Raw genomic sequence first — 23,610 nt, 5'->3', positions numbered from 1 at the left:
TTGACCAACTTCACACAGTACAGAGTAAAAATATATTAGAACGAGGGTCTGAGAAAGAGAAAAAACACACATATCACAGAAAATCTATCAACAGACCTGGCTCTCTGTTCATTTAGAGCAGACTCTTCCTACTTTTTGGCAACTTGCCAACCCCACCTTTATATATAGTCACAGATTCTATAAAACTTTATTCCCTCTCCTCAGCTTGGTATGGAAAAACTTACATCGTAATCCCCAGAGGGAAGAGGGCTTTCTTCCATCCTTATACGTGTACTACCCGTCTTTCATTTGGGAATCACTTTTGTAAGATGTGGCAGTGCTGGTGAGCAGCTAAGGCAAAGTAAGAAGCCATTGGAGTACAGAAGATTGAAGAACTGCCCTGGCTGCTTAAGCCTTGACAGCAGTCAATTCTGGCATATTAGTGTTACTAACGATACATTAGCAGTAGGATTAAAATGCAAGAAAAAAATAGGAAGTATAAGAATTAGTAACTTAATTGATTGAATAAGTTAATAGAAACCACCCATCAGTCTTTGTGGAACTGATAGTATAAACATTCGGTTTTTTTTGTCTTTTATGCAGATGACATGTGAATGAGGAAAATTTACTTTTCAATATTCAGAGTCAATCTGTTCTTCCCATTGGACTTTTTAAAAAAATTAACTTCTGTGAATGAATACTTGACATTTCTGTGGAGGGATGATAATTATATAATTATTTTTGTCACTGTCCTATTCGTGATAAGAGTTAAGGTTCTTTGTCAAAGTAGTAATATAAGCTAAAGGTAGAAATGGAAAATAGAAAGGAAAATAAGTATGCAGAGATAAAATTGTGCAAGGAGTGTGGTGAAAAATGTAGACTCTCATGACAAATATTTAGTATAGGGTGGAATCCACATTTGGCCATCAGTGTTCTGGCAGCCAACCCCAGAATACAATTCTCTCTGAACAGTTGCTTTGGAGAAAGTATAACTTAGATAAATAAGACAGGAGTTCTCCCCCAAGGATTTCTGCAGAAAAGGCCACCACTATCTAACATAATGAACAGTTCCCTGAACCCTGTCATAAAGGATTTTGTAGAAGGGATTTGCATTCTTGGGTGGCACCTAAGATTTTGTCTAACTCTTTAATATACTCTGGTTTAGATTACATGTTGATGGGCAATTGAGTATAGTACCTGTTTTAGATAGATACTGTTGTTCCTAATCCATAATTTGTATTAATACATACGAAAATTTCAAGCTAAACATGAGCTGCTGTAATTTCACCCCCAGACTTGTCAAGAAATTCATAAGATTTTATTTCAACTTAATATTTTTTAAAAATCTAACTGAAGGAAGTAAATTTATACTTTAAAATAACTTTAAGTGAATAATGTATGTTGATTTTTTTTCCCCCCCAGTTTAATTTCGTTGGGAGAATCCTTGGACCTAGAGGACTTACTGCTAAACAGCTTGAAGCAGAAACAGGATGTAAGATAATGGTCCGAGGCAAAGGCTCGATGAGGGATAAAAAGAAGGTAAGTCCTTGAAAATGGGGCAGGTCTTTATGTGAATAATTTACTTATACTTTCGAATTTTAGTAACAAAATATCTAGACCCTAAAACACTATACATTATTTGATGTCTGAAACCTTTGAACTTTTTAAAGGTGTTGTCATGATTTTCCCTTTTTGATTATCATTTAGCCAGCTAATATCAGTCTATGATATTACCTTTGGTTTTTACACTTGAGAAACGCCAGTTTGGAAATTAGTCAGACTATAATGTTGTATATATAAAAGATGTAACTAAAACTTTGAAAAATCTAAAATGTTTCTTTTGATGAGATTTAAATGAGAAGGATCAAATGAATAACTTTGGATGTATGTCATCTCATCAGGAGAGTTAGTAAACATAGGAAAAAAAGGCTTATAACTAGCCATATGAGAGTCATTTTGGTTTTTACCAACATTTTGTGTTGATTTTAAGTTTTCTAGACATTTTACTTTAAAGTGTTCCTGCTTTCTGCTTTTTTCTTTTGCCACTCTTGTTTTTCTAGTATAATCACCTAACTGCCTACTTTAAAGATTGTTTTTAGGAAGGTTTTTTTGCCTTGTTTCCTTTTATCCAGTGATACTAAGAGGCAGAATACTTTTGAAATTTCTGCCTGTGTGAAAAATGTTTGACTGATTTTAAAAAATAACCTAGAATTTGATTGCCAAAGATGAGATTTATTGTTAGGAAGGGTTTGTTGTTTGTTTGTTTATTTTTTAAATACATTGCCTTGAAAGGGATATCAAATGATAGACCTGTTATGTTACGTTATGTTATTGTTATGTTAGAGCGTGTGCATTGAATCACTTTGTGGAGCTTACGGAATGACCACCAGACCGATAAGGCATTCTGACTTCATTCTGATATGCATCTTTTTGAGCTTCTCACTTCATTTCATTTAAGCTCTCCCATAAGCTGACTGGATCTCAATCATTTTCTCTCCTTACAGACAAATAATGACTTAGTAGTTAAGTTGGAGGGAGAGGCCAGTCAATGATATTGATTATCTTTAGATCTTATTATAAGCTGTTCTTGTCAGCTGAGTATAAAGATACTTTGAGGGAAGCATGTGAGTTCTCCCTAAGCATATTTAGCTGTTGTATTTAAAACAACTTTTTTTATTAGAATCTTAAAAAAATTTAAGCATATTGTGAATCAGCTGAGTGGCAGTCTCATATCGCCATGCAGTTTTGGTTCCCGTTTGCACTTATGGTTGCGTTGCATTAAATAATGCTAATTTAATAGCCTAGGGACAATGAGATGAACTCTCAACAACTGAAGGACAAATAAATCTTCACCAAAAGATTAGTGTATCCATCAGTTAAACAAGTTATTAATATCGGTCAGTTAACAAAACGTGTTTTGCCCTCTCCTCAGCCTCTCTTAGTTCTGTAGTAATGACTCTCCACTTACTCCACTCACACACTCACAGGCGCTGAGGATTAGAGCTTGGAACTGTAATGAGACATGGTGAGTTCTGTTTTCAGTCAAGTTGAACTTTGTAGCCTGAAACATTTTTCTGCTATCATTTTTGACAGAAGATTAGAGTGGTTAAGAGAGTAAGCTCTATAATCATCTTGCTTTTGTTTGAATCTTGGTTCTATCACTTAGCAGCTTTGTGATTTTAGCAAATTACTCCATCTCTTTGTGCCATATAATGTAGTGAGGGAGTAGTGATGTCACTTCTCTTACGATGGTTGTGAGGATTAAATCAGTTGTAAAGCACTTAGAATAGTGTTTTGACACATAGTAATCAATCAATTAATGTTAATGATTGTTCTTAATAAATTTTATATTAACATTATTAGTACATTTTATGTTTAAACTCATGTTGTATCATGAGGGAATACTACAGTTTTTTACGCTTTGGAAACGACAGTACTTTTGTTGTTGCTTTGTGACCTTTGAATATCCCATATTCTGATGGCTTTTCTGTTTTGTTTCTCTGGTGGTTGGTGTGTCCATATTCTGTCTTGTCCACTTTGTTCTTAAGCACAAATAGAAGCAGTTCACACATTTTATTATTTTTTTTAATATGTACTGTTGTCTAATGAGATAAAAAATGTTTACAGATTAATGCATGAAAACAGTAATAAATTAAGACACCAACAAAATTTTGACTGCAGATTATATTTTTGGTTTTATTAAAGTGCTACAGATGAACATACTTAGGGGATATCAAGTTAATTTGAATGGCTGTCGTATGTTTGATATTATGGTGAAGAATTTATATGTAGATATATAATGCCAAGAGTGTTTTCTGTAATCTTAATTTAAATCTGCCCATAATTGTCAACCAACTCATTTTGGTTTATGCTGTACTAACTCTGCCCATTGAGTTCTTAAAAGTGCTAGTAAAAAATCAAAATGGAAGGTACTGTCGTTCATTGCTTGGCTGTTATTTTTATTTTTTTGGCTGTTATTTTTAGAAAGAACATGACAAATAGATGGAAGCAAAAAGAAATATAGTAATAAGGCCGATTGAGGTATATTTCATGTGTTTAAAGGAAAACTTTAAACTTTTCTGCAGAGTTGTCAGTTTATGTAAAAGCTAGAAAATAAACCTTAATTTACTGACTGTCCAAGGTATTATGATGGAATACTGTTTGCTGATTTGTATCCTTCACTGCTAGTCTGATAAACCCAGTGAGGGCATACCATGTCTGTTTTATGGAGTACTTCCCTGTTGTTTGATCAGTACCTGGCACAGAGCAGGAACTGGAAAAAATAATCTGGGAAAGGAGTGAATGTTTAGGTAATAAATGAAAGGCATAGATTCTCCCCTATCCCTGCCCCATAAAAGATTTTATAAATAGAGATAATTATAAATCCTATGTGCTTTTAATTCTTTTGGGAAGATAGGCAGTGCTGTATCATTCTAAGCTGTTGGTTTTAAGTAAGGGAGTGAGTGTGCCACTTTAATTTTCATTCTCTTAGATGGGTATTACTTCAGCATTATTGATAGGCACAACAGTATTGCCACTGTATAAAAATACCCCAGGGGAATGGTACTGGGTAAACTCATGGAGCCTAAGAGCAAGAACTGCACTCAGACTTAGTAGGAGACTAAGGAGCCATGCTTGTATTTCTGCTCCCCACTCCCACCCAGAAATGTTGACCGGTGAAATGTCTACAGTTGATCAAAGCAGGGTTAGTCAAATGTTGTGTCTTCTGGAAATTTCCAGTAAGACTCAGCAATTCTAGTTAGAGCTCTTTACTTGAAATGAAGGGATGTACACTCAGGGAATCAGATGACCTTCTAAGGCTGCAAATAGCAGTGGCCAGATGGTATTAACCACTTTCATGATCTGTGCAGTGTCTTATTCAGACCATTCAACAATCTCCAAAGATAGTTTTTACTCTTCTAACAGGAATGGAGGCTTAAAGAGGTCAAATAACTTATCCAGTCCCTCATTTCTAACTAGTAACTACACTCAGTATAAACATACATCTTGCTGGACATTGAAATTCAGCTCTGCAATTCATTCTCTTCAGAACGTGGGCTTTGAATTTAAAATTAGATCAATCTGTAATAAAATTTTAATTCAGTTTTTAACTTTGTTTCCCAAATATATTTGACCACAGTCTCTCCTTTCCAAGAGCTATCCCCATAACTTCTTGAGGAACTGCAGTGTTGTATGGACCATGATCTATGAAATGTTATTAGAGAGGCATATTGTATAATTGCAAACATAGGTAGAATTTCATAACTGTTTTTACATGTCACTTTTCATATACGTTATAAATTTTTCTTAAATGTCTCTTATAGTCCTATTAATTTCTTATGGTGCATATATATTTTAACTAGTTAATATGTGATATTTTTAGAAAAGTTTAAAAGTGTATATGGTCTGGGAAAAAGTATAGGCACCTGATTCTATCACTCTAGAGACTTATTGACAATTTTGGTATGTTTTCTTGTAGATCGTTCTCTCTGCAGTTATGTACACTTTTACATGTGTTATAGAAAGTGAATCTTTTACTATTCATGATGCTTTATAATTGGCATTTTCTCCTGCAACCTTGTACCCTGTCCTATGTCAGTTTAATTGGCAAGTAACTGAGCTTTATAATGTCTAAGACTTTGTGCTGGCTGATAAGAAAGCACACTTAAAAGATGTTTCAAGGCGATATTGATAGTATATGCAAAAATAAATTTGCTTGATTTGTGGGGGCAGCTTAGACTTTTATTTTTATGAAAGATGTTGTTGCTCTCTCAACACTTGGAAAATAATCAGATTAATACAGTTTTTTGTTTGACATACTGAAGTGGCTGTGATAGCCAGTGATACAACATCACGTACAAACATGGTCCAAACAGCCTGCTTTATTGATCTTGTTGAGTACTAGGCTTTCTCACAACCTCGAGCGTAGGTATAGTTTCTTTAAAAAAAAGAAAAAAAAACACAACCAGAAAAACCACCTTTCATCGTGGCACATTTTGAACGTTTATTCATCACCCAGTGTCAGCATTGTCCGTCTCCTTCCATGTGTGCCCACATTCCCCCTTACCCTTCCTCCCCCTCCGCCTACCAGATGATTTGGGGAGCAAATTCCAGACATAATTTCAGCTGTAAACATTTTATTAGGTGTTTCTAAAATAGAAGGACTCTTTAATGCTATCATGTTTATGTTTTTTTTAAATCACCAAAACAATTTCTTTGTGTCGCTATGTATCTTGTCATTGTTCACAGTTCCCTTCTTGTCTCATAAATGTGCTTTGAAAAAACATTTTCATGGTATCCAAGTGAGGGCCATATATCAATACCTTGCTTAAGAGATTGATAGATCTCTTAAGCCATTCTCACCCTCGCCCCCATTTCTCCTTGTAACTTATTTGTAAAAGGACTGAGTTATTTGTACCAAAGATTTCCCGTGGCTTGTGCTGATTGCACTTTCATGGTGGTGTTTAACACTTATCTCTGTCCCCTGTATTTTTGGTAAATTGGTGGTGAGAAAGGTTTAATCAGATTTAGATCTCCTGCCCTCCCTTCCTCATTTCCTTTCTTCCTTTTGAAAGAAACTTTCACAAGCAGTGCTGTGGTTGTGGTACCTAAAATCTAGTTTCCTCCTGATTTCAGCAGTTAACTGTTGATTGTTTTTTAGGCCCTTTGTTTCAGTAGGAACTCCAAAATAGTTATTATCCTGTTTCTTTGCTCTTATTAGCTAGGTTTACTTTTTATAGGAGAGGTGGAATAAATGCTCAGTTCTTCACTTACTAGGTTTAAAATAGTGAGTTGGTTCCTAGGAATCCTCCAGAGGTGAAGAGTGAGGTTTTTTGTTTTAATTTGAGTATCATTATGAATGCATTTAAACAGTTTTAATGCATTTCAGTTCATTGCACTTAAGTGTTTTAAACTGATGATCACGTGGTTTGACCAGTGGGGGGCCTTTTCAAATTCACTTCCAAGTCCCTTTAACACAATCCTAGTAGTTCGGGGCTAGTAACTTTGTTTTCTGGTGTATATAATAGTACAGGCTCATTGTAAGATTTCCTCCCCAGACTTGAGATCAGCCACTTCTTTAAGGAACCCTGATAACTATTAGTGAAAAATAGTATTTGGAAACTGCATTATGGGCTCTAGTGTCACTCATTATTTGTAGACCTTTTCAGGACAGAGTTAGGAGATACATAGGTACACACACACACACACACACATACACACACACACATACACACACACACTCAGGAATATAAGTATCTTTACAAAGTTCATTCTCATTTAAAATGAAAACTACAGTGTTTTATTTAATTGATCTTGTATCTATATTTTGTTTCCCACTGAAAATGCCGGTTCCTAATGACACAAAATGATTGATTTTCTTTATTCTAAAATATACAAAACAGTCTCAGAATAACAATACAAACACTACTACCAACAGTATAGTCAGTGAAAACAATTTTTCACCAGTTCTTACTGTTTTTAGGGTATGTTTCACTAGAGAGAGAAATTACTTTTAAAGCACTCAGTAGTTTTTCAGTATGTATCAGTTATGCCATCATATGGATAAACAGTTAAGGTCATTTGTTACACTTGGATTTCTAGTTTTACGAATTTCTTATTTTTCTGTTACTTGTAAAATATTTACATGGTTCCAAAATCAAATCTAAAAAGTAGGAAATTTTCAGAGAAGTCCTGCTTTTATCCCTGTCTCTTTTATCTATCCCCCGTCTTGCAGTTTGGGTAAATTTTTTATTTTGGTATTTGGCTTATCCTTCCATTTCTTTGTTTTACGTGAACAGTTACATGAGCGTGTGTGTGTGTAATTTCTCACTCCCTTCATAGATAATTGTATACTCTATACTTTTCTATGCCTTGCCTTGTTTTTTTTGTTTGTTTTTTACTTAATAGTGTATCATTAAGTCACTTACTGGCAGTATATAGAGGCAGTCTTTATTCCTTTTAATAACTTCATCATATTCCATTGTGTCTGCGTACCGTAAATTATTCCAGCATTCCCCTATTAATGGACATTTAGATTGCTTCTAGGCTTTTGCTGTAACACATAGGAAGAGTGCTGTATTGAATAGCTTTTATATACATCTTTACGTATACTTGCTAGTTTATCTTTGGAATAGAATTACAGAAGTGGTATCACAATATATAGTTTTGCTAGCTAGTGCTAAATTCTTCTCTTTAGGGATTATTGTTTTGCATTACTTCAGCAATGTATGTGAGAACCAGTTTCCCAACAGATTCACCAACAGAGTTAAACTTTCATGTAAGGCGCTGTTAAAGAAGCTGTTCCATAAGTATATATTTCTCTGTGTCTTTAAAAGGTCCTTGCTGTTATGAGCAATGCAGCCATCTCTGATTTCCCAGTTAGACAATTGTTTGAAATACACTTCTTATTTTGTCATTGAACCCATTTATGAATAATGGTTAGACATAGTTGAAATGGTATTACCATAACTGGTCTTAAGGTCCATTATATTGTAATAAACTTCTGGTTGGGCCCAAGAAACTAATTACTGTTTTAAATGTTTTCAAGAGGAAAAGTGCTGTAATTTTCTATTAGTTCACACAGCCCTTCTCAGCTAGGGCTCCTCATCTTAGAAGTTCTTCAGTTTCACTGAGAGTGGTTCATAACAAGCACCACTATAGATAGGAGAGGTTAATTATATGTAATTTATGCCTTGGGCCAGGCATTAAGTACTTGATTCCCTGTGGAACCAGTTGAGAAAGGCTGTACCCTGTGAGGAATGGGTTTTTTCTCTGTACTTTATATCCCTGGCTTAATACCCCCCACCCTGACCCATGCCATTGGTACCTTTGACTCAGTGCATCATAGAGTAGGAATTTTTATGGATTCTCTCTTAAAAATGTTAATTTTAGGGCTTCCCTGGTGCAGTGGTTGAGAGTCCACCTGCCGATGCAGGGGACACGGGTTTGTGCCCCGGTCCGGGAGGATCCCACGTGCCACGGAGCGGCTAGGCCCGTGAGCCATGGCCGCTGAGCCTGCACGTCCGGAGCCTGTGCTCCGCAGCAGGAGAGGCCACAACAGTGAGAGGCCCGCGTACCACAAAAAAAAAAAAAAGTTAATTTTATAAATTACATGCTTAGAAAATTCCATGTATCTGATTTGAATAGTAGTATTTAGCTATAAAAACAGGTCAGTTGCTTTAGAAGAGTGATTATGAAAATTATAGTAAGGTATAATCTGGTTTGGAAGGAACCCTATTAAAGCCATGAAGTCTAACACTTGTTATATCTAATGCTATCATATTTTAGTTTCTGTACTGCACATGGTTGTTACTCTATTTTCACCACCTCCTGTCATAGTTAATTTAATACCTTTTTAGGCAGCAAGTATTTTTTGAATGCCTATGATTTTTTGTCCTCAAGTGTCTTTTATCCCCAAGATACTGATAAATTTGACAGTGGGCTAATGCACAGTGTGGTAGATAACCACAACAGGTGTTATACATTGTGCTGTGGGACGCCAAGGAAGTGATGAGTTCTTTTACAGGTTGAGGGTTTCAGGGAAAGCTAGAGAAGATGGGACTGGAGTAGGAACTTAACAGGGCAGATGAGTGGAATGGTATTCTAGAAATCAGAGGTAGGATCAACCAGTATGTGTCCTTATGCTAATGCTTGACATATTGCAGTGGAAGTTATAAGGTATAGTGGGAGAAGTGGTATTGGAGACAAGGTTGGGATCTGAGGATAATAGGACCTTGAATATGATATTAAAACTTTTTCTTTTTATTCTAAAAGCAGTGCATTGGCACTTATGTTTTTAAAGTAAGGAGTTATATGATATGGCAGTCAAAGGGATGGATGGAAGGGAGAAGAGACCAAAGGCCACAAACAAATAACCAAGTCTTAGAACACTTAGAAAGTTCTTCCCTATGTTCAGAAAATCTGTCTTTGGAACTTAGATCCTCTGATCCTAATTCTACTTTGAATTTAAAACAAAATAATCTCTTAACCTTAGGGCCTTTGACATACTTAATGACAGTCCTGTGTCTCAGAGGTGTCGTACTCTAGCTATAAACTAATTCCCTAGTAACTTTAAGTCCTCCTCTGCTTTTTTTCTTTCTCTCTCTCTTTTTTTTTTTTTATGTCATGGGACATAGCATTGAATTCAGCCTCAAAAGTGATTGATCGGGGCTTCTCTGGTGGCGCAGTGGTTGGGAGTCCGCCTGCCGATGCGGGGGACACGGGTTCGTGCCCTGGTCCGGGAGGATCCGCATGCTGCGGAGCAGCTGGGCCCATGGACCATGCCGCTGAGCCTGCGTGTCCGGAGCCTGTGCTCCGCGACGGGAGGGGCCGCAGCCTTGAGGGGCCCGCGTACCGCCAAAAAAAAAAAAAAAAAAGTGATCGATTGGTTTCTTTTTAAAGAGAAAGGAAAGCCTGCCTTTCTGGAAGAGTTTTAAATCTACTTTTCAAATTATCTGCCACAAAAGAACATTACAACAAAATTCTAATTCATCGTAGACCAATTCTTTTGTAAAATATAATGAAATTATCAGAGAAACAATTTTTAAAAGGTAATTTTAATCCTATTTAAAACTTTTTGTATCAACAGACAAAACTATACAGTCAGAATGCTGTAAAAGTTCCTAAACGCTTGATTTCTGTACTGGCAGGCTACCTTTGGCAGCAGCTCTGGCTTAAACACCAGCTTGCTGTATGATCCGCTGGTTTTTTCAGGACTGGAAACTAGCCCTGTGGTGTCCTCTCCTCCCCACTTTTCTTCTTTCTTCTCATACCCTCATTTTTCCTCTGAGTGTTTTCAGAATATTCTTTTTTTTAGTTCTGTTTCTGGTTACACGTTCATTTTGGACTCAAGTGACTTAGCTTTGTTTTAAGATGGAAGAATATAAAGCAGTGCAATACAAATTAAATGTTTAATTCAGATTGGATAGTATTTCAGTACATGTTTATAGAAAAGAGTCATTGCTTTGCCTGTGTTAAGTGCTAAGAAAGACTGGGGAGATTTGAAATAAAAATTCTGCTACTATTTATTTAAAGTATAGTTTTTTTTTAATTTGTAAGACACTCTTCAAGGGATAAAAAGATGGATCCAATGAGAATAAACCTGTTTTCATTACTAAAGTAGCTCTTTGAGTAACCTGTAAAACTTAAGCTAATTACTCTGCCATAGATCTAATAATACCAAGATGAGTTAACTGTCCATGTCTAATGAAATGAGACATGAGTTTCAGTGAAAAGGGAGAGTCCATTTTATCACTAGATGCTGTTAATGAGCCTTTTAAAATTCAGTCTTGATTGGATAGCAGTCAGTTTAGTTAAGGAATCTTTGAGCACCTTATAATGTGTTGTATATATAACAGATTTTCTTTCAGAAGGTTCAGTTCTCTGTGGACAGAATTAGTAGTGGAATGTTGCTTATGTGTTTATCATTATGCTGCATCAGTTGATTTTCTTTTTCAAAATCCTTTAACAAGAACTTCGATGGAAAATTTTTTTCCGTTATATTAGTGACAAATTATTAGACAGTTTCATAAGCCTAGTGAGCCATCCTATTCTATCCTACTACTTTTATTTTTCTCCTTCAGTTATGAAAGATAACAATTTAAAGAAATTATATTGTTGCTCTTTGAATTTTAAAACATGCTATTCTTTTATTTTAAGTCATGTATAATTGTTAACTTTTTGACTTTTAAAGACATGTATAGTTGTTATTATTTTTTTAAATCAGGAATTGTCATAGGGCCGGGATGATATCACAGTCTTTGGGTCCAAAAAAGTCAAAACTGTGATTCTTCATTTTGTGAATTATATGTTACTTAGAAAAGAGCAAATAGAAATTATAGCAGGTTAGGACTGCTCCTAACAACTTGGCCAGTTGATTAATTAAGACCTTAAAAGGTCTTAATAAGTTTTCAACTTAAGCTTTTGCTGAATTCAGATACCTATAAAGTATTCTAAATATAGATTACTAATCACTTCACATAGAAAATACTATTATTTTTCATATTCTGATGTGAAGGAAGTTCTGTATCATTTCACCTTTGTAACTGATAAGATTAATTTCTGACTAGTAACTTGTTTTCGTTCTTGCATTTTTGGCAAGGATTTTTTGTTTTGTTTTGTTCGTTTGGGGGGGTTTTTTGTTTGTTTTTTTAAATGTTGTGTCCTCAGCACATAATATTAGTTTGCCCCATATTGATGATACTAAGTTTCATCCTTTGGTTAAAATGGCATCAATCATATTTTTTCATTGTAGAGATACTTTTCCCCCATTTAAATTAATAACTAATCTAAGGGGAATACTTTGCAACTTTGTAAATATCCTGTTGCCAACAAAATTTTGCACCCCCCCTCCAATACTCTTCCCCACTACTCCCCGTGTGGAGTTAGGCTAAACTCTCCACTGAATTCCCGACTGCCTACTTACCATTTGGACTGGGTTGAATGGGGCGGGGTGGCTGGTGACAGCAGTGCTGAGTTGGTGGTGGTGGTGAGGGTGCAGCGCGCTGAGCACCTGTGGTGACTTAGGTCTGCTCTCTCATCGCTCCTCGGGAATTCACTCATTAATTCCCAAACAGCCCTATGAGGTAGCTACTGTTGCTTTTCTAATTTTATCGGTGAGGAAGTGGAGACATAGAGGAGGTTCTCTTCACCTCAATAGTGAGTTGCTTACTCAGGATTTGAACCCAGGCTGAGTGCAAGAGTTTCATTATTACATTGTGATTTTCCTCAATAGTCTTTTGATCTCCTTATCTCCACTCTTCCTCTCTGGCTCCCTCTGGCAACCAGAGTGATTTTTAAAGAATAATCCTGCAATATATTTTTATGTGTTCAGTAAGAGTCAGCTCTTTACTGTGGCTAACAAGGCCCTGCTTGGTCTTGTGTCTAGCTGCCTTGCAGGCTTCTTTTTGCCACCTCTGTGACTGAGGTCCCACCTTTCCATTCCTTCAGCATACTGATGCTCTCCTTGTAGGGCTTTGGTCTTGCTGGTCCCTCAGCTGGAATCCTCTTCCGCTGGTATCTTTTTGTAACTCAGTCTCCACTTTTCAGATTTCTGTTCAATTTCACATTTTCAGAGAAACCTTCGGTAGTCACTCTGCCGCAAAACAGCAAACCCTGATGCCTTGCCACACTGCTCTCTTACCCTTTTGCTCCTTGTATCCATTATCACTCCGGACATGCTTTACCTGTTTATTATTATTTATCTTCCCCCATTAAGGGTGTGTGTGTTTGGTGATGAGAGCAGAGAGCTGTCTGTTTTGTTCACTGCCCTGTCCTCAGTTTGTTCACTGCCCTGTCCTCAGTGGTAGAGCTGTAAGTGTCTGCCACGTAGTTGGTACCAAGAAAATACGTGTTAAAGGAAGGAATGGTTTGCCTTTTAATTTTGCTTATAATTATTTTACATAAAGAAATTATGACCTGAACAGTCAAACTATATTTTATGGTTTTTTGGATTCTTCTTTAGTATCAGAGGCTTTTACATTCCTCAGTAGTTTGTATAGATATTTGCTATTTTCTGTTATCATTATGGTTTTATTTATTCAGTTAAATCTTACATTCTTTTATAAATTATTTCATTCTGCAGGGTAAGATTGCAAATTCCACATTTTCAGTTATTTTGCTTTTAAAATAATTTTAATGACTTAAATTTTAATCACTTTTGACAGTTGTCTGTTTTTTTCTCAATATGTGAAAAACGTAAAATTAGAATTTTTGAAGTTCTTAATTGAGTAGCAAATATTCTTTTTAACTTTCTGAGGAATTTTTTTGTCCAGTGGTTTAGTTTTTGGAAGAATTTGCTCCGATTGTATAGGTAAGAATTTGCCTAGGCAATTAGTTCTGATTTGTCCAGGTGTGCTATATTTGTTACCAAATGATCTAGGAAAAGTAAGAGTAAATAATGTTTGTTTTGCTAAGAAAAGGTATAGTGTTTCTAAACCATAATTACCTTCATATTTTGAAGTTTTTCTTCTCAGTATAGCTCTTTGGAAGGGCGACACTAAGGTTTGGCTTGCCCAGTACAGTTTCAGCTGTACTTATTGTCTAGGCATAATTATTAGTACCTCCTTTCACTTTCAAATTATCCTGATTTGGATGACAAATTACATAGTCCCCCTTAGTTTGGGGCATTGTTTTGGTGTTTGTTCAGCTTTCTTCCACAAAGCATTAGCACTGTTCTTAAATCTCCTTGTATGCTGGCTGTCTGAGATTTGTTGTTATGGAATGATACTGTGGCCTTATGAAAGTTTTGATAGAAAATTAAAATGTTGCTTTTAATATGTGTTTCAAAGTGCTGCCCTTAGAGTGAGAAGTGATTTCTGTTTATTTGGAGAAAATAAATTGTGGAAGATGTGTACATCAGAGGATCATTGTGTCCTCTGGTACTTGATCCCTTGCTTGTTTATAGGATTTGATTCTTGTTCTTTATTAGTTTACTCTTACCAGCAGCTGTGGTTAAAAGAAACAAAACAAAACCACTTGGGAGATATCCTTGAGTCCTTTCTACCCTCAGTTAATCATTTAACAGATTTGCACAATTGTGCAGCTCAGTATCTTCTGAGTTCCCACAGGGCCTCCCCACCACCACTGTCTAAATCTGTGCTCTCATTATTTTTTGCCTAGACCTCTGCAGTCATCTCTTAACTGTTCTTTTTCCCCTCAGGTAATATGCATAATATCTACTAAAGTCAATTTTTTTGTTGTTATTGATATCTTGTTAGTATGTTTATATATATGTGTGTCTTTCTGTCTAGGTATATGCAAGGTTGTAGTACTCTTTGTCACGAAATAAAAAAGGTTCTTCTCACCCATTGCCAAACAGTTAAATGTCCTGTTTCCATTCCTGATTTACCTTTAGTTACTATAAACTTTTTTATTTTATTATTTAAGCTGTGTAGATAATTTATACAAAAAAATAATTTTACCTATTAACTTTTAGAATTCCCATTGTGTACAGGGCACTTTTCTTTTTACTTGTTGATATAAGAGAGCATAAGATTTTTGTGTCGAGGCTGTCTTAAGCATTTGTTCAGATTTTTTGTATATCTTAAAAACCTCAGGAGGTAATCGTAGTTGTTCAGAAGCATCTCACATCACAAATGTGATGGTTTAGGACTTAAGGTTTTTAAGAATGTAGTTTTTATAGCAAGTTATAATTATCACAAGAAAATAATGAAGTCACCATGGAAAACAGTACATGAATTTGTGTTTAGAACATTATACATGTGTAGAGCTAACTGGTAGAAGAGTTCTAAATTTTAAAAAAAAACAAAACATTTTATATGTTTGGCATGAGGGCAGAAATCATTTGGCAGGAAATAAATGTTATCCTGATCAGATCTCTCTGATAGAGGCTTTTTTCACAGTGGAGTGTTTCGTTGTAGTCAAGGTTGAGGTGCATGTAAATACCCCAAGATGATCTTTCACGTCCTCCGTCACCACCAGGTAGAGGATACCTTACGGGAGTTTCTGTGATTGAGTTTAGGATGCTTGCCATCCCTAATCTCCCTCGCTTGCCCCAGGCTTGTTTAATTAGAACTTGCTTTAAGGTATAAGCAAAAGCATATCGTCATTTCTCACTAAACTAGCCTTAGTCTGTATGTTTCTTTTCAAGTGAAATGCCTAGACCTGTGCTCTGTCCAGTAGGGTAGCCATTGGCTGTATACGGAGATTGAAATGAAAACTGAACAAGAGAACAGTTGAGCTGCTCAGTCACGCAATCACGTTGAAGTGCTCAGGAGGGCCTGTGACAAGTGGCCGCCCTTTTGGACAGCGGGTGCAAGCCACTGTTATTGTTACTCAGAGTTCTGTCGGGTAATGCTGCCTTAGGGAGAGCAAACTTATATAGAAAATGCGGAGAAATAAGCAGTTAGGAACAAATTATTCCTGTTTCTAGCTTTGTATTTCGAAGTAACTAAATTTACAGAAGAACTGCAAAAAGAATATAAAGAACCCTCCCCACACCCCATGTGCCTTTCACCTCATTTGCCAATTTTTGACATTTACCACTTTAGTGCTCTCAGTCTTCTTTGTTTCTGTCCAACACTTCCCTTCCCTCTTTTCCCCTTTCAATTTTTTGTTTTTTCCTGTCATTGATTATTTGGGGGAAATAAATTTCCATTATTAAAAGTACTTAAGAGATGATTGTGAATGTTTGGCAGGTTTTGTACATTTATCTCTTGGAACATAAACCAGATTCTAAGGGTGCTCATTTTGTGTTTTTAGGTCTTTCCTTCCATTGCCATTGATACAGTATGTATTTAGTTATACTCATTCACTCAGGAGTCACTGATTTCAGTGCTTTTCCGCTTTCTGAAAAACTCTTTAAACTCATTATAGGAAGAATTAAAAATAATCTAGAAATGTGCTAGTGACCAAGCTCTTAACTTTTTTCCATGGTACCTAGATATATGATTTATTTTGGACCAATTTGCAGTATATGAATAGGCCAATAATAAGTAAAACCTAATCTGGACATAGAAAGTGAGTTTTATTGGCAGTAAAGATATGAATACTGTCAGTGACCATTTTTGAGCAATTCTCCTTTGATGGAGTGATTAGATGAAAAACAATTCATCAAGCTGTCAAGGAAGACCAGGACCCATTGTGACATAAGTGCCAGGCTTGATGAAAAGTCTGAGAAGCAGTGGTAGTGGCATCACCAAGCTCAAACATGGTCTTGTTTCATTACCATCACCAACAGTGTACATTTAATTTAACCTTAAATGGCAGTGTAATACAACCAAGTCCATTAGCTCCTTCACACAATGTTATCTTCCAGTCTCTTCTGTGTTTTCAGTTCCATCCCTTAACCTTCTGAACAACCAGCCCATTCCTAATTACCCCTACATAACATTTATTCACATGTTTTTTTCTGTCTAGAAAATTATTTCTTCTACCTTTTAAAATTTATAACAAAATTTAATAAGTATTTTTTGATTCCCTACTCTGGGCCACACACAAAACTGGGAGGTTGTTCCCGTGGAGCACAACTAGAGAGGAAGACAGAAAATAAACAGGTAAGTAAATGAACACTACAGTATGAGATGGTGATAAGTGCCATGAAGAGAATAGCATCAAATGGTGTAATAAGTATGATCAGTGTGGAATGCTTCTAACTAGGGCGTCCAAGTCAGGGCTGTGGGCAGAGGTGACATCTATCGTGTGACAAGAGGGTAAAATGAGAGTAAGTGTAAAGCACTCAGAGAGGAACGACGGTAGATTGTCTGAGGAATAGCAAGATCAGCATGGGTGGAAAAGAGCGGGAGATATCCTTCCATGCAGGCAGGGGAAGGAGTCTGGATTTTATTGCAAGAGCAGCTGGAAGGCAATGGAGGGTTTTAAGCAGAGTGGCGTGACCTGAAACCGTTAGAGAGTGGGTTGTAAAGGGATGTGTATACGGACGGTGATAAGAGTTGAAGCAAGGGACTCGAAGGTGGGCTACTGCAGTTATATTTCTGATTTCCTCAGTGAAGTGTGGACATAATTAATGCCCATTAAAAAATTATGTTCTTATCACAGAATTTTAGTCAGCCAGTTTCTTGAAATTTCCGAAGTACAGGAGCATCAAATAGAAGATGCAGAAGAAACACTTAAAAATTTTACTTAAATATAAACAACTGACACATGACTTAAATTACAAAATAGAGAAAAAAAGAGAAAGACAGCCAACAAGCACTTTATAAGTTAGTTGAATAGGACTTAAGGTTAAGAAGCAAAATAGTAATTTAAACCCTGTAAGTAAAATTAATTGCCTGGGTAGAGAGAATATGTGAGGATATTTTGCAAGAACATCAGTGGCCATTTTACTTTTTCAAGTCACACCGAGACATAGGTAACAATTTCTGATCTTCTTGAGGTGTAAATGTTTCCCCTCTCCCCAATATACATGATTCTTCTCCATACTAACACTTGCGTATAGCTTATAATGTAAACCTACTAAGTAAGATGAGAATAGTTTCTCAATCAAGTGGTTGGAATATTTAGGAATAATAGGTGTCATTTAACAGAAAGTTTTAAATTGTGTATTTGAAAATTTTTCTTGACAAGTGTTGAAGTAACTCTAAACAGACAATGTGAATTAGGGTATGTTCTTTCCTTTGGTCACTTACCGTGCTTTCCCACCCAGCTCTGGCATATATACACACGAATTAGGTTGCCGAGAGAGATTTATTCCAAGGATATGTTTTGAATGATTTTAACATTTAAAAAAAAACACCCCAAGGCATTTGAGGCAGAGATGTTTTTTAGACAATAGTTGTTTAATGAGCTGCTTGTATATACAAGGGAAGAGAATAGGCCTGATTGCTCACAATCTGATGTTTGAAAAAGTATTTTCCTGGATCTTATGTATTTGCATATCTAATTGCTATGTAATCAAAACCAAGTGAACTGTAGCTACTTGAAACTCTAAAATGAAAGGCAATCATCTGTATGGGGAGTGGGGGGGAACCCCTAACATGCAGGCTAGCCTGAATATTAGCATTATAGGCTTCTTGTGTTTAATTATAGGTGTTTCACTGAGCAGTAAATGTATGCTTGTGTAATAAAAAAGCGAATATGACCCCGAAACACCAGCTCTGCTTTTTGGTAACAGAGCATTGACTTTGAGAGAACTTAGCATCCTTTGTGTATTTTGGTGATAAGGGATTGTGCCAGAATGGCTGTTAATTACTTGCTTTGTTTGATATGGAAAGCACTGGTTCCACACTTTTCTTCCTACCAGTGACAGCACCCAATTAAAATGTGTATTAAAGCAGCTATAATGCCCTCGGTTATCTGTTGGGAAGACACGAGGTAAAGAAAATTAATTTGACTTTTTCTAGCTGCTTGTTGGCAGCTTTGTGTTTGGTAAATGGAAAATAAATAGAATAAAAAACTATTTACTCCAAGATGTACCGTATATCCTTTTATAGACTTTAACATCTTATTTTATGATTTCTTGCTGCCTCATAAATGGATTATTAAATTAAGAGAGATGTTCTTAATATTCTTAATTTGGAAGTTCAGTAGCCACTGATTATCAATTAAAGCTCTCTGTATATTTTAACTTGTTTGAACTTCTAAGTCTAACACAAATTTAAAGCTCTGGTTTTTTTTAGTTTCCTTATCATCAGATCAGTAAATTACCTGTTAGTTTGGTATCAATTCACGTTCCTAACTTGAGTCTTTGATCAGTGTAATTTGGGTAATTAATAACTACTAAGGACCGCTGTAGGGAGATTACAGGTAATGCATGTAAAGGATGTGCAAGCCTGTGTACATCCTGTGTATGCTGTTTGATGCTGCTCTACTCAGTGTCATTCCTTTTAATGTTGTTTGTCTCTGAAATATTTTTCTTTAAAAAAATTATTTATAAATCTATTACAGTAAACTTCCAGTTTGTTATGTTTTTCTGTGCTCTGCCTGCTGTCATGTACTCTCAGCCAATGAATGCTAGTATAGTGGAACACACGCTTACATATTCCTTTCTCAATTATCATAACACTGTATCAAAGTACTCTCAGCCAGTTGAGTGTTCTACATTATATGTGGTTCACTCTTCTGTGAGAAGGAATCCCAAATTCTAGCTGACCCCTGAAACACACATGTGCAAAACAGACTTAAAGGATCTCAGCTAAAAGATCTGAACTGGGACCAGACTTGGCACCTAAGAAAGTTTGCAGTTCTGAATTATCAGCCACCTTGGCCTCATTGATGTTTATAAAACACTACCCGTGACAACTGAAGAATTCACATTTTTTTTTCAAGTGTACATGTGCATTCACCAGGATAAAACATATGGTAAACCATAAGGTGGAAAAGATTGAAATTATATAGGGGATGAGCTCTGACCAAAATGTAATTAAATCCCAAATATTTGGATATTGAAAGCATGTCTTTATATTCCATTGGTCAAGAGATGTCACAAGAGAAACTAGAAAAAAATTTTAACTAAATGATAATGAAAATACAACATAAAATTTGTGATATAAAGCTAAAGCAGTATTTACAGGGAATTTATATCTATAAAAGTTTGTATTTTAAAAACTTCAGTTATCTCATTTTCTACCTCATTAAAATTTTAAAAATACAGCAAACTAAACCCAAGGTAGGTAAAAGAAGACAATAAAAGTAAGAAGATAAATTACTGAAATAGAAAATTGGCAATAGAGAAAAACATGTGTTTTTAAAAAATAAAATGAAGATTAATAAAGTAGAACTATAGCCAGATTGATCCAGAACAAAAGAGAAGACACTAACTACCAGTGTCTGTAATAAAACAGGGGATATCACTAAAGATCCTACAAATATTAGGAAACTTCTAAGGGAATATTATGAGCAACTTTCAGCCAATAAATTTGACAACTTAAATGAAAAGTCTTTGAAAAACACAAATTATTACCAAGAAGTGACAGAAATTTGGATAGCCCTATACTGATTAAAGAGGCTGAATTTATAACTTAAAATTTCCCCACAAAGAAAATGTAAAGCCTAGGTACTCACACTAATGAATTTTATCAAACTTTAAGAAAGAAATAGTATTAATCCTATATGAAGTCTTTTCATAAAAGATATGAGAAGGGAATACTTCATTTTAACTTTACCATAAATTGGTAATTACTAGCGTACCATGATACCACCACAAAAAGAAAATAAAGATCAATATTCCTCATAGATGCAGAAATTCTAAATAAAATTTTAGCATGTTGAATTCAGTGATATATGGGGTATATCTTGGCAATGCAAGATTAGTTTAACAGCTGTGAATTGATCAGTGTAATTCATCATATCAGTAAATATAGTAAAAAGCTATATGATTATTTCAAGAGATGCATTAAAAGTATTGAACAAAAGTCAATACACTTTCATGATAAAGCCACGTAGCAAACTAAAAATAGAAGGGAACTTCCTCAATTTGATAAAGACCACATGTGAAAATACTTATAGCAACATCATACTCAACACGAAGACTCAATGCATTTCTCCTAAGATCATAGACAAGGCAAAGATGTTTGCTCTCATTACTTCTATTCCAGGTTGTAAAGAAGGATGGTCTTAGCAAGTGCAGTAAGACAAGAAAAAGAAATTAAAAGGCATACAGACTGGGAAGAGAGATGTGAAACTCTGTGTCCATACTTTCTGATTGCTTATATAGAAAATTTTAAGTTACATGAAAGGTGAGTCTAACAAGAAGAGATCGTGATCTTAAATTTGCATATACCAAGTAGCATAGCTTGAAAATATATAAAGTAAAAATGACCAGAACTGAAAGAAAAACACAAACCCACAATCATAATTTTAGCATAACTCTAAATAACTGATGGCATAAGGAAACTCAGTTAAGAATATAGAAGATCTGAACAACACAGCTAGCAGACTTGACCTAATTAACAAAAAAGAACATTGCCCCCAACAGTGCCATAATTCATTCCTTTAAAGTGCATGTGGAACATTTTGCCGAATAACTGTGTGTTGGGCCAATAAAGAAAGCCTCAGCAAAGTTTGGAAGTCTGAAGTTATTCACAGTATGTTCTTTAATCACAATGGAATTGAGCCCTGGGAATCAGCCAGAAATTAAAACTAAGGGTTGGCCGTAGATATGAGGTACATTTAGACTTAAGGATCTAGAAGTAACAGTGAAGTGAGTCAAAGCAAAATTTAATAAATAGAAAATGTACTGAATATTACTTTGATGATTAACTAAAATAAAAGACGTTTCTTTGAAAATTCATGGGAGATTGGCTCAAGATGGCGTAGTAGAAGGACGTGTGCTCACTCCCTCTTGCGCGAGCACCGAATCACAACTAACTGCTGAATGATCATTGACAGGAAGACACTGGAACTCACCAGAAAACTCACTGGCACATCCAGAGACAAAGGAGAAGCCGCAATGAGATGGTAGGAGGGGCGCAGTCACAGTAAAAATCAAATCCTGTAACTGCTGGGTGGGTGACTCACAAACTGGAGGACACTTACACCACAGAAGTCCACCCACTAGAGTGAAGGTTCTGAGCCCGTCAGGCTTCCCAACCTGGGGGTCTGGCAATGGGAGGAGGAATTCCTAGAGAATCAGACTTTGAAGGCTAGCGGGATTTGATTGCAAGACTTCGACAGGACTGGGGGAAACGGAGACTCCACTCTTGGAGGGCACACACAAAGTAGTGCGCGCATCGGGACCCAGGGGAAGGAGCAGTGACCCCATAGGAGACTGAAGCAGACCTACCTGCTAGTGTTGGAGGGTTTCCTGCAGAGGCAGGGGGTGGCTCTGGCTCACTGTGAGGACAAGGACACTGGCAGCAGAAGTTCTGGGAGGTACTCCTTGGTGTGAGCCCTCCCAGAGTCCACCATTAGCCCCACCAAAGAGCCCAGGTAGGCTTCAGTGTTGGGTCTTCTCAGGCCAAACAACCAACAGGGAGGGAACACAGCCCCACCCATCAGCAGACAAGAGGATTAAAGTTTTACTGAGCTCTGCCCACCAGGGAAACACCCAGCTCTGCCCACCTCTAGTCCCTTCCATCAGGAAGCTTGCACAAGCCTCTTAGATAGCCTCATCCACCAGAGGGCAGACAGCAGAAGCAAGAAGAACTACAGTCTTGTACCATGTGGAAGGAAAACCACATTCACAGAAAGATAGACAAAATGAAAAGTCAGAGGACTATGTACCAGATGAAGGAAAAAGATAAAACCCCAGAAAAACAACTAAATGAAGTGGAGCTAGGCAACCTTCCAGAAAAAGAACTCAGAATAATGATGCTGAAGATGATCCAGGACCTCGGAAAAGGAATGGAGGCAAAGGTGGAGAAGATGCAAGAAATGTTTAACAAAGACCTAGAAGAACTAAAGAACAAACACCTAGATGAATTAAAGAACAAAGAAACAGAGATGAACAATACAGTAACTGAAATGAAAAATATGTTGAAGGAATCAATAGCAGAATAACTGAGTCAGAAGAACGGATGAGTGACCTGGAAGACAGAATGGTGGAATTCACTGCCGGGGAACAGAATAAAGAAAGAAGAATGAAAAGAAATGAAGACAGCCTAAGATACCGCTGGGACAACATTAAGTGCAACAACTTTAGCATTATAGGGCTCCCAGAAGGAAAAGAGAGAGAGAAAAGACCCAAGAAAATATTTGAAGAGATTAGAGTCAAAACTTCCCTAACATGGGAAAGGAAATAGCCACCCAAGTCCAGGAAGCGCAGAGAGTCGCAGGCAGGAGAAACCGAAGGAGAAACATGCTGGGACACATACCAATCAAAATGACAAAAATTAAAGACAAAGAAAAATTATTGAAAGGAATGAGGGAAAAATGACAACATACAAGGGAACTCCCATAAGTTTCACAGCTGATTTCTCAGCAGAAACTCTATAAGCCAGAAGGGAGTGGCACGATATATTTAAAGCAATGAAAAGGAAGAATCTACAACCAAGATTACTCTCCCTGGCAAGGATCTCATTTAGATTTGATGAAGAAATCAAAAGCTTTACAGACAAGCAAAAACTAAGAGAATTTAGCACCACCAACCCAGCTCTACAGCAAATGCTAAAGGAACTTCTCTAAGTGGGAAACACTAGAGAAGAAAAGGACCTACCAAAAAAAACCCCATAACAATTAAGAAAATGGTCATAGGAACATACATATTGATAATTA

The 23,610-nt window shown here is 36.3% G+C and overlaps 1 protein-coding gene across 6 annotated transcripts in view; it reads left to right on the top strand.

Moving 5' to 3' along the window:
* The window catches only part of QKI (QKI, KH domain containing RNA binding), a 104,971-nt gene that overhangs the window by 13,955 nt on the left and 67,406 nt on the right, over nt 1–23,610 (top strand). For all 6 annotated transcript variants that reach the window (XM_024763631.1, XM_024763629.1, XM_024763628.1 and 3 more), the window contains exon 2: nt 1,402–1,518. In XM_024763631.1, the coding sequence (XP_024619399.1) occupies nt 1,402–1,518 (117 nt within the window). The remainder of the gene's footprint in view (nt 1–1,401; nt 1,519–23,610) is intronic.

The sequence above is a fragment of the Neophocaena asiaeorientalis genome, unplaced genomic scaffold, assembly GCF_003031525.2.
Source record: "Neophocaena asiaeorientalis asiaeorientalis breed wild unplaced genomic scaffold, Neophocaena_asiaeorientalis_V1.1 scaffold704, whole genome shotgun sequence".
Classification (NCBI taxonomy): Eukaryota; Metazoa; Chordata; class Mammalia; order Artiodactyla; family Phocoenidae; genus Neophocaena; species Neophocaena asiaeorientalis.
This window is presented reverse-complemented; position numbering and strand designations above follow the sequence as displayed.